Source organism: Haliaeetus leucocephalus, unplaced genomic scaffold (genome assembly GCF_000737465.1).
Source record: "Haliaeetus leucocephalus isolate CR32 unplaced genomic scaffold, Haliaeetus_leucocephalus-4.0 Scaffold1, whole genome shotgun sequence".
NCBI lineage: Eukaryota > Metazoa > Chordata > Aves > Accipitriformes > Accipitridae > Haliaeetus > Haliaeetus leucocephalus.
In genome coordinates, this window is record NW_010972437.1 from 11,673,918 (window position 1) to 11,686,277 (window position 12,360).

General features: G+C 38.5%; 1 protein-coding gene across 3 annotated transcripts in view; it reads right to left on the reverse strand.

Moving 5' to 3' along the window:
* RAPGEF4 (Rap guanine nucleotide exchange factor (GEF) 4) overlaps positions 1-12,360 on the reverse strand; it is a 158,151-nt gene that overhangs the window by 48,881 nt on the left and 96,910 nt on the right. For 2 of the 3 annotated variants that reach the window (XM_010566627.1, XM_010566619.1), the window contains 4 exons: positions 7,722-7,775; positions 7,318-7,424; positions 5,294-5,415; positions 3,643-3,826 (listed from right to left, as the gene is read on the reverse strand). In XM_010566627.1, the coding sequence (XP_010564929.1) occupies positions 3,643-3,826; positions 5,294-5,415; positions 7,318-7,424; positions 7,722-7,775 (467 nt within the window). The remainder of the gene's footprint in view (positions 1-3,642; positions 3,827-5,293; positions 5,416-7,317; positions 7,425-7,721; positions 7,776-12,360) is intronic. The other variant, XM_010566634.1, reaches the window with a different exon arrangement.

The following is a 12,360-nucleotide window of genomic DNA, read 5'->3' on the forward strand; positions in this document are numbered from 1 at the left end:
GGAAAAGATCAGAGACCCCATAACACTGTGATTATACGTCAAATAAGCATATATTTCCAGAGTACAAATTTTGTCTTCAAGTACCATAAAAAATGTATAGAAGACATGAATAATTTTACCCACTACCTGTGTATGAGTGTGAAAGTGAATGCACGCTCACTTACTCTAGCGCCGAAGCTAATTATGTAATCTTTGTACTTGAATCAGTGCTCGTTGATTAACTCCATAAATACCATTTACCACATATAATACCCATAAATGTCAGTGAACTGATATGTGGAAGGATAATCCGTATTTGTTGTCTGTCCCAGCAATAACACTTGATTTATTAAATGTCGTTGGCAGGAAACTCCACCAAGGACTACTGAACTTAATACAGTCTTTATGGAGAAATCCAGTATGATTCTTACTACTAATAGCTGGGTGGAATATCTAAATAAAAATTTTAAGAACAAGAGAACAAATATATCTTGCTTAATTTTTACAAGCCCTTCAAGAAACTATAGATTCTTAGCAACAATTAAATTTTATTTTATTTTATATATATTATTACAGGTATTTTTTGTGCTGTTTATCATGTTTAGATTTGTTTTTACTTCCTCTCCCTAGCATCCTGTCAAGCTTACTTTTACAAGTGGCACTAAAATTTGATTACTGATCACATGTGGAATCAAACACTCTTTGTACTGAGAAAAAAAATTGCTGAGTGAAGTCACCAAGAATATATAACACAGATTTATTGTTTCAGTCATACTGTTAACTTAATGTAGCCTAGCGTATTAAAAAAGAATATAATCCATAACATCATCTGAGTTAAAACACTGTTGTGTGATGAATACCATTCACCCTTTAAAGACTCCTGTTATTATTGTGTTTAGCTTTGTATTATAGCATCCTATTTAATTAGAGTTTACCATCAAGTTAGCTATATCTGAACACCATTAAAATCAAACAAAAATAACTAGAAAAATGTTTTCAGGACGTATTTTCATAGTGAAGGATTGAAATGCTTGTAAAGAAGAGCTGTGTTAATTCCACAATATTTTTTCCAGGGACTTGCTCAAGGTCTGCACCTGTGCTCCAGGCATTATAAGGAGCAGAGAGCTGTGTTTGCTACTTCACAAAAAGCTATTTTCACATTCAGTGTATGTGTTTCCAAAGAAAAAAAAGACCACCCAATAGCAACAAGAGCCTGCCAAAAATTTCCCTGAGCTCTATTCTGTTTTTTAAACTATAGAACATTCTTTCACAGTTTGACAGCTAAAATGCTGCAGTTAATGTAATAAACAGAGAATTTTTTAAGTCGGCTGTCAAAACAAGTGACACTTTTTGCTAGAGATTTTCAGATTTTGAACAATAGAAAGTACCTTTCAAAGCAACAGCTTCATTATACAATCAAATTCTCAAAGTAATCTTCTCATCAAAGAATATTGTCTTATTTCTTTCAGGGTAATTATCTGAGTTCTGCAACCTCTCCGGAAATGGTGACTATTATAAAATGCAGCTGTACTGGTTTGAAAATTGTGGGTCCTGCTCAGGTCAGTTAGAGCCAGTGTCTCTGAAGCCCTGACAATTCCTTGAACTTTTGGCAGCTGTAACAGTGTCTAGTCAAAACTAGCAGGACTCTGAGGATTCATGGAGATTTTAACAGCTTTGATACAGCTCAGCCCAGGGTGGATTTTCAACTAACAAAATCATAACGTATGTAAACTGAATACTAGAACAGTAGTTAATATGGTGCCTGGCAGTACAAGCTTGCTTCCATGAGCAAAGGGCAGCAAAAATAAGCACTTTCAGGGACAGGGTTAGGGAAAGATGTCAGATGGCTGTCAGTCTTGAGAAAACCTCTTTCCCCTCATTATATTGCATGAAAAATCTCCTATGAATATTCTTTCAGATGATGCTGTGCAACTGACGACACAGAGGGGAGAGCAGTACTTTCCACAGCATCGTTCTAGCCTTTCAGCTCTCTGCAAGGACTGTGGACGATAATCAACATTGATCCTGCCAGGGTAAACTTACACTGGCTGTTCTGAAAGTCATGATGGAAAGCAAATGTAGTAGGCAGCCAAAAACCATGATAACCTAAGGGGCAATTCTCCAAGAGCCAACCTGCTCATTCAGCCTGAGACAAAGGAGATGGTAGTGCAGAGTCACAGCACACATAGCACTGCTCATGGTCTCCTAATGACTGATGTCTGCTCATGAGTGCAAGAAGCCCTTTTTTTGCTCCTCAGGGGAGAATGCACAGGACATCTCTGTGAGGACAAAACACCTCACTTCCCTGACACCATAAGGGTTTATGGAAGCACCATGCTCCCAGTCTGGTTTCTCTATGTATTTTGTGTGACAGGGAGTGAGTGCTCCTTTGGCTGTGTTTGACTAGACCTCTAATAAACAGAAGAAAGAGAACTTATACTTGTAAAACTATTGCTGCATGGCAGTGTTACCTATTTTTATAAGCACAAGTATCTGATGGCACTGTTTGAAATTCAATGCACAGACAAACACAGGGATAAGAATGGAGCCGGAAAAGGATACAGGTGGAAACAGAACAGGAGCAAGCACTTGTGTTAAGTGGATTCAAAACATTTTTACTATAACAAATGTTTTCACACTGTAGGCAGGGCCCATTCCTATCCCATAGCAAAGACAAACTTTGCCAACGGCCTCAAAGGAGCAGGATCCAGCTTTGTGTACATATCTTTCTTGAACTGACCCTTACAAGTAAATTTGCAGTGCAGATGACCTTAAGTAATTCATTATTCTCAGTGCTCTTAATTAGCAGTAAAATATGTCTTCAGTGGCCCCTAAATACTACCTGCATAATGAAGAGGTTACCTTCAATGGAGGGTCAAACAGAGTTTATACTGATTGCTTTGAAGTCACTATAAAGCTGCCTGTAAAAAAGGCCTTTAGCACAGTTTTCAGTGTGGCCAGAATGTATTGCTGAAAGGATGGTTAGCCAACCAATGAGTGAGAGGACATGATCTGATAGCTATGAAAAGGTTAGGCAGACATCCTCTGTGGCCTAGGCACAGAAAGCATTTTTTTAAAAAAATATATTGATTTTATAACAATAAGGATGGATAAATAAACCCACAGAGCCACATTTCACACCTTGCTAGCAAACTACAACAGGCCAAGTCCAGCCTATCTTAATTCAATAAAGTTCTACCAAGGATGAATCTAATTAATGGCTGCCACTGACAGCTGTAATTGAATACCTGCTGTGCTGCCGTCCTACCACTCTACTCACTCACAATAACTGAAAGCAGCACGGTTAATTGAATGGCATGTCTATACAGAAAGTGTTAACAGAGAAGGACTCTTCTATTACCTACAATTTACTTTTGGGGACACTCAGCAATGAAATAAAAACTCATAATGCAGCATTTTCCCTAAGGTGAGTATGATGGCATTCGTGGCCTTTGATGGTTATTCTCAACACACAGTTTAACCTACAGGCATTAATAAGGACTGGAAATTACTTAATATGGACTTAAGAACTTCAGAGGTTGAACAAACTGGCACTGAAGTGAAATAACCAGCCAAAGGATGCCTGATAATAAATGTAGATTTCTCTTATTTCCATGTCACAAGGAAGACCCATGTATAATATTAACTCATTAATTTGCTTACGGTTTTCTGAGAATCATCCTCATATGAGCATCTGGCCCAATCTGAGACAGAAGAAGCATAGTGTCCTGTAGCTCCTCATCACACTCCTTTTTCTCTTCCTCAGTTGGTAAAGGGGCATCTTCACACTCATCATCCAAAAATCGATAAAACAAGTATTTGTCTTGAAAGTGGTGTTCCTGATCCACTGAAAACAACATGTCAAACACTAAGCTCTCCTCATGAAAGTTAACCTTGTAGAATCTGTGTAGCATCATATATGTCACAGATATATTAGTTAAGAAGGGAGAGAAAGCTACAGAGAAACTGCAAGAGTATGAAACATTTATTTCTCACATATGTCCAAATTATGTAGCTTGAAGGGTACACTTTAAAATTTTTACTACAAATACTTTCTAAAAGGCTTCTATATATGTGTGTTGTGGGTGTATGTATACATACATGCGTGTGTATGCACGTGTGTCGTTTTTTTCTTATTAGATATGGTTTTGTTCTTATTGTTTCAAACCATTTCATTTAAGCAAACAATTCACACAGGGGAAACAGTTACATCATGAATTTCTAAGAGGTGCTCTCTAGCATGAACACCCTGCCCTACATGTTTCAGACAGGGCTAAGAGGTAACAAAAGCATCTAAACTCTTTCTGATGTACCAGAAATGTACATCATCAACATACAATCCCAGGGGCAAGTTCATTGACCTGTGTCCTGGTGGAAGAACTTAATGTAAAGACTACAAAGAGAAGACTTCTGAAGAGAAGCTATGATATGGCAAAGGACAAACCCTTGGTCTTCCAAGCAAGTCAGAGTGATGTGTTGAATTGGATACTGTGATGCAGCTTGCAACAGCTTGCCCCTGGGAGTTCAAGGGAATATTGGGCAGGAATTAAAGCTAGAACCCTTAGGGTAAGGAAGCAGTGGAAACAATCGGTCTTCTCAATGTGGAAATTTCTCCCTTGGATATGGGAAGCACAACAGAGGATAAATGGAAGTGTACTGTAATAGAGCTGCTCTTCTGAATTTAATAAAACTGTACATGCAAAGCTTCAAATATGAATATTGCTTTAGAAAGCTACCCTTTTGAGGACTATAATATCCTGTTACCAAGTAAATCCTGCCAAATGGAAACTGAAAGTCAATGTAAAATACAGTCAGAAAACTAACATAAAATCCCAGATCTCTGCACTGGAATATTTGGAGTGCTGAATTTGGGAACCATTCCAAAACCACTGAAAATCATTCCAAAATGATGGATCTGAGCAAACACAAATGCTCGCATTCACTTCCAAATGCTGCAAATTTTTTATGAAGATCAGTTTCCTGTATGGTAATACATCTCTTGGTTTTGGCCTGAGTGCTATCCAGCTCTTGCAATATAAGCACAAGCCAGTATAATTATATATTATAATTAGAGTTATCATTATAAACTGTTCATTTACTTTTCAATATTCTCATAAGTTTAAAAGGTATATTGGTAGCAAGATTCATGTAATACTGCCTGTGTGTTGCCCTTGCACTTAAGAATGAATAGGCTGCTCTGCAGCATTTCTTTTGGGCTCACGTTCCCTTTATTTTTCATTAAAGAGGTCTATAGAGGCACTGATGTCACACATCACCCATGTTTTAGTCAAGATGCTGATTTTCTTTATCTTACCATGGTTAAGAACACCTTCTTCCAGCAATACTTGCCACATGCCAACAGCCTGGGTTCGTGAATGGACACAAGGACTTTGCTGCATCATCCAGTCAACTAGTTCTGTCCCCACACAGCATTGCCTGAAGGACAAATAAATAGAAATGAAAAGGGAGCTAGCCGAGAGAGAGATCACACACAGTGTCTGCCAAGAACAGTGGTATCTTAAACTCTGTATAATCTTAGCCAATTCTCCCTACAGAAAACACAATGTCACGATCTACGCATATATGCTTGAAATATCAGTGAAGGTGTTCAGTTTTGAGAGGATCACCTCAGCAGAACAAGTGTTTTGGGAAATGCAAAGTTCAGAGGATCAGAGTGAGCCTGTGCCACCTGGTACAAAACCTGTTGCACCAGTGCAACAACCTCCAACCCAGATTTCAAAGGAAAGCTTCTCTGTATGTGGGATGGCAAAAGCCTCATGCTTTTCAGAATCCTGCATGAAAACAATCATCTGACACTGTAAAAGCTTTGCCAATGAGAACAGCCTCCACAGGAAGAGTGAGTGTTATGAGGGTGTTCCTCCATTTGTAACCAAACTCCAGCCACACTGTATTTGGGGACATTGGTTTGTAGGTCTACAGAGTTTCTGAGGCTTTCTCATGCGCGGTGGTGGTCACCTTGCAGCTCCTGACTGACCCAGAGGCAGACAACAGCAGGTCTCAAGTTCTGGACAACGCCCAAAGAGGGGGAAAAAAGCCAAAAAGCCACATGGTCACTAAGTAAAATTCTTTGTCGTAACACCCCCTAGCGCAGCAGAACAGAAGCAATTAAGCAATGAGATCAAAAACTTACAAATCTATAACTGATCACACACAGAACAGAGAGGAAGTTGGCTAGTCCTTCTAGACAGGCTCTTGTGGCTCCACACTTCATGCATCACTTTCAGAGACCAAGGAAATAGATAATACCGAAATTGCTGAAATTTAGCTTAAATAATGCTCTTCCAATTAAAATCCAATTTTGATGACAAAACTTTCCCTCACCTGGTTCCAATCTAAAATCTGGCATTCTATATTTTAAAAACCCAAAGATAGAACAGTAAGAGTTTTTCCCAGTTATGTATAAGATAAAATGGTGCAGCTGCTAGGACCAGCAGTGGTCTTCATTTTTCATAGATGCTCTTTTGTTCTTCTAGAACAATAAGCAATGTCATATCGTGATATACTCTTAGATCAACTCACAAGCTCCAAATACCTTGCATTATTAAATACATTTTTAACTGAAATACGGAAAATCAATGCACTTATCTCAAAAGTGGATCAGCAGCATATTGATTTGCTATTTAGAAAAAGACATACTCAGAGATTTTAAACCAATTTTTATTTAAATATACTCTGGATAATGCATTAGTTATTTGATTTAAACATTGGACACTAAAAAAAATTGATTGTTTCTCAAGGCAACAGTAGATAGATCCTGACGCCTTGAAGTCAGATTCCTATTCTACAAGTGCCATTGTTATCCCACTTCAGCAAGACAGTGCTGCCACCAGCAGGAAGATAAGAAAGCCTGGCAATACACTGGAAAAAAAAAATTAAATAGAGCAGAAAATCTGCATAAGGAATGTTTCTCACCAGGTGAATTTTTGAAACTCCACACTGAGCAACACTGCTGTAGCAATCAGTACAGTAACATAACATATTAATGAACTTTCCTGTTATCTCTTACTGATATATGAAGAGAACAGAATCTACATTTTAACTTGATATTGCACAGAATATTCCAGCTAACTATGCTATTAACTTTGGAAGAGTTTTTCTATGTGAATGCTCTGTCCACAATCATGGACTCAATTTCCAGTCAAATTACTTCAGACAAGATTTACCAGGCCCATTAAAGACTGCATAAGACCCAGACTCAAACAGCATCACAGAATAATTTCAGACCTTTTGAGGCCTGCAACTATGGTAAGGCATAAATCACAAATCAGAGGATGGCAGGCATAAAAATTCAGACCTCTATACAATCAGCTTACACACCTGTAAGTCTTCAGATGATATTTACGATCTCTTATCATGTGAGGGGCTCGGGACAGAATTGTATTCCGCAAAATCTTTCCAGCTCTGAGGATCTTTTCTGAAGGAACCTTCGTGATCATGGAGAAAAAAAAGGACCAAGACACACAGATTTTAAACTTTCTGCAATCTCTGTACTGCCTTCTACAAAACAAACCACAAGTTTTCTTTTCCCTAAATTAAAAGTCCTTGCACAGATGCTTACTTTTGCAAAGCAATGTAATATATTTTCAGGATTTTAAGTCTCACATACTTATCACATCTAACAGAAAGCATCACTTCAGCTGATATGCATCGCACTGTTGGAAATAGGAGTTATTTCCATTTGTCTAGTGGCCTGGCTCTACAGCACACCTATGTCCTATTACCTGTGTATTGGTTTTAGTAGGACGATGTGGGATGTGAGGTTCAATAAGAGGTGTCTGAAAAATAAAATGAAATTAAATACATTTGTAAAGGTTAAGCAGTAAAGTAAAATAAAGGCTAAAATAAAAAACTGAACAAAGAAGCTGTAAAAACAAAGAATGATGTGTAAGTCCAACCTCTGCCCAGGGGATGTGAGTTGAAAAAGCTCTCTGAAGACATCCTAAAGACAAACTTGGCTTTTAATGCTCAGCAAATTAAAACAGTGACATGACACTTGAAGATGAATAACAAATGCATGTTATACTTTCTAAAGTACTAATGAAGTGTGCAATGGCCAAACATCACACCAGATGAGGCTACATGGGCATAGCTAGCTCTTCCGCTTGCTGCTCTCAACCTGCAGTGGGCACAACACCACTCTTCTGCACACGGCTGCCTCCACCATTCAGTCCCCCACCACGGAAACTCTCTCGTCCTTCAGCACCTTTTTCTATTCAGCTCTCTTCTCCCTTACAGCATAGCACAAGAAACAGGAATGAAGAAAAAAACTCTGCTCCCACTATCTGTCTTTTCTGAACTATCATCGGGCTTAGCTGGCAACCCTTTTATAGCCACTCTCTGAAATGCAAAAGCATGCAGGCCACTTGCAGAGACCTGGGTAAGGACTTTCACAAAGGTGCTGGTGAAGGAAAAAGAAAAGAGTAAAGCAGGTGACTTGGTTCTGCAAAGGGAAGGGTGAAAGGGAAGACTATCAGGGCTCTACAAGAAAGAAGCAGAGAAGGAGATGAGAGAAATAGCAAAACAGGCATGTAACAATCACGTGAAGGGAGAGAGGAGACAGGAAGCACATGGCACAACACAAAGGAAAAAGGAAAGCAGAGGGTTAAAGGACAGTAGAAATGGAGACAAAGGAGAACAAAACCGAACTTCGGCAGCCACCTCAGAACGATGGGAAGGCATTTTGCTTTGTTGGGACTGGTAGTTAACAGCATGGACCAAATTTACTTCTAGTGTGAAACGTCAGGAGACATGACATGAGGGCTGAATTTGGCTGGTGTTCTGGGCTTGCCAACAGGGCAGATCATAGTGAACACAGAGGTCTCCCACAAGGGCAAGACCTTGCACCTCGGCACATGGCAGCCACGGCTCCCTTACACCCATACACCAAAGGCAGGACAGCCAGGTCAGAAGTACAGTGAAACACATGCCATGTACTGCTGGGTTCCTGGGTATTCGTTTTCTTAAACTGGGCTTCTGTTCATTAGCTCCCACAGGATTTTAATGATGTGACAAAGTCCTTGTAGTAATCAAATTGTGCTAGGAGCTATGAATGCACGAGGAGACTATAGGTCAGCCAGGAAGGGGAAAATGAGGGAAGCACATGACAGAAATCAATAAAGGTAAGATAATATTAATGGAGAGGCCTGTATATGGAAGACAATGCAAACGGGTTTTCATTTCTACTCATACCTTACAAGAAGTCTCTGAAAAGGCAAATCAATACAATTACATTGGGATTCCTGATTTTTCTCATTAATAAGTCAATAATTTTTCAAAGACTCATTTAAGTTATAAACATTTCTGTCCCACCAGAAGGGCGGTAGAACATCCCTCAGTATTTCTTGGTTTCTGGCACTGTGTGGAGCATGCTTTAGACAGTCTACATTTGCAGTTAAAGCATGCTAAGAATAGCAAGAATCTTTTGAAAGATGCCTCTAATGCAAACAAAACCATTGAATAACACTTTCAAACAGGTATATAAATAAACATTGAAGTCAGAGATATCACTCTGAGTATTAATAATTTTTGCTTCCATTTTCTTGTAAAAGGATTTCAAGTCCTCATCAAGTTCAATAAGACTGAAGGTAAATATATACTTAAATGGGTGGCTAAATAGGCACTGAAGTCATTATGAAAATTATTTTTAAATTCTACATTCTTAAAAGATCATTCTTTTAAAATCAATAAAGCACAATATACTCACCCTAGCTTTCAGATTTTAATTCTACTTAGGAATATACTTCAAAGGAGAGATAAAATGTGTAAGTCAAAAAATCTAAGAGACTTTTACAGCAATAGACTAGTGAAAATGAATGCACATTTTTGTTCTTTAGTGTTTCCATTAAGCTCCAACAAAAATGCATAAAACTAACAGGTGAAAAAGTTTAATATGGATGAAGATTTGTCAGTTAATCTCCCATCCTAATGAAAACAGAATAAAAGAGACCATTTGGAAGAAATCTGATTCAACCCAAAAGTACAGAAAAAACCCAAGGTGAAAGCTAAGGCACAGCACAAGAATCTGCAGAAAGCAGCAGGAAGGCTTATTCACCTACATTTGATCCTGACCAATACAGAAAGATCAGCTGTGATGACAGAAGGTAACTTGAGTGAAGGTGATCATGAAATGATCCAGTGTCAGAACTTTACAGAAGGAAGTAAGAACATCAAAGTAGAAACAATGGACTAGGAAGAAAAATTTCCATAAAAACAGAATACTGATAGCTAAATTCATGAAGCAGGTCATGGCGGAGCAAGTGTAAGGTAAAAGGATTTAAAGAGAGCTGGTAGTTACTTAAAGAAACAATACTAACCACACATACAATATATACTAGCACAGAGCTAGAAGGTGTAGTAAAGACTCAACTTAGCTAAAGAAAGAGCTATTCCCTGACATACAAGAAGGAAATGCACAGAAAGGAGAAAGTAGGGGGTTTACAGAAGGCAAGTATAAAAAATATACTGAATAGCAAAGGACAGAATTAGAAAAGCAAAGGTATAAAATGAGACAGATTCTACCAAGACAAGTCAAGAGGTACAAAAAACATTCCACAAGTACATTAGTAGTAAAACAAATAAAATAAAAAGTGTTGATATACTATTCAACAGAGGGAAATCTATTGACAGGTAATTCAAGAAGGCCAGAAGCAGATGATTTATTTTTTGCATCAGTGTTCATTAGAAAGATCAGTGGCAGAGAGATGGCTAATATTCTAAGTAGTAGAGTGACAGAAGTAAAATCTCAGCCTGAAAAAAACAAAAGAATGGATGAGAAAATATTACATAGATTAGCTATTTTCAGATTGGCTGGGTTTGTAGAATTTCATGCAGGAAACTTGAAGAGCTTGAAGAAACTTAAAGAGGGCTGCAGCCATCTCGGAACCATTAGCTGCCACTTCTGCACTGTCAGCAGCCACCTCTGACAACTCTTGGGGACTAAGGAAGGCAGCAGAAGACAGTAATATGGGAAAAGGAGGAGCTGAAAAATTATAGACATGTCAGTTTAACTTGTCTTCCTAGAAAAAGTCCATTTGTAAGCACCTGGAAAAGAACAGGAAGATGAGTCACATGTGACATATTAATCAAGAACAAATCATTCCACACTGATCTAATTTGTTTCCATAACCAGGTAGTGACACTGATAGATTGGGGAAGAAACAGTAGATTTTCAACTCTTTCGTAAGACTTTGGCACTGTCTCATAAGATATTCTCTTCTGCAAAGGGCAGATTAAATTCTTACAAAATAGGTGCAAAGCCAGTTGGAAAAGTATATTTTGAAAGCAATTACCAGTGAAGGAAAGTTAAACTGGCAGTCATACCAGAGGTCAGTTCTGAGCAGCGTTCTCAAGAATATGTCACGTCTGATAATATTAAATATGAACATGGGATGAAGTAGAATGTACACTGATTCTGCAGGAGACTTCAGGATGGGAGGGACTGCACACACATTGGAGAATAAGTTTACAATTTGATATAGTTTTGACATTGGCCTGAAAAATATATGATGCTGTTATGCAACACAGACAGTGCTGACTACTTTTCTGAAGCAGGCAGAATCAGCTATATAAACACAGAGTAGGGAACAAGTGTCTTACTGCAGTTCCACAGAAAAAGAAATAAGGTTTATAATAGATATTAAACAGAACTGAGTAAGCAATGTCATACTTGTGTGAAAGCAACAAATACTGTACTGGGATACAGTGACAGATTAGACACATAATGCATTTCTGCTTTAGTCAGCCTTGGTAAGACCTAAGCTAAAGCACTGTGTCTCATTTGCTCACTTCAAAAGCATCTAAACCATCTGGACAGAATTTAAAGGAGAGCAACAAGAATAATCAGAAAGCACAACATAAATAATCAAAGTTGTTCAGCTAAGGAAAAGGCAAGTCTTAGCAGAAGTGTGATAAAAAAGTCTTCAGATTTAAAAGGCCTTTGAAAAGAAGAAAGAAGTGACCTAGTCCATCATGCAGAGATCAGGAAATAAAGAGTTTAAAATGCTGTAAGATTCAGGTTAGGCATCGGTGAAGCTTTTCTAACAGTGTGGACAGTGAATACTGGTACAGATTGCCAGGGAGGTGTGGTTCCTCCACCTTCAGAGGCTTGGGAGGATACATAAGGTATCTATCTGTCAGGAGTGACACAGCTGTAGTGAATTGTGCATGTGGTTCAGGGATGGACTAGATGCTTTCCTGAAGTACCTTTCAGTCTCACTATGTGGCACTGTGCAGTTTTGGAGGACACCTTTACATGTCTAAAATTGGTTCAACCACAAGGTGGTGCTTAAAGACATGACCAGTAGTACAACGCCCAGAGCAGCAAGCCCGGACTCAAGAAAGCAAGGCAGTCACTCCTACCGA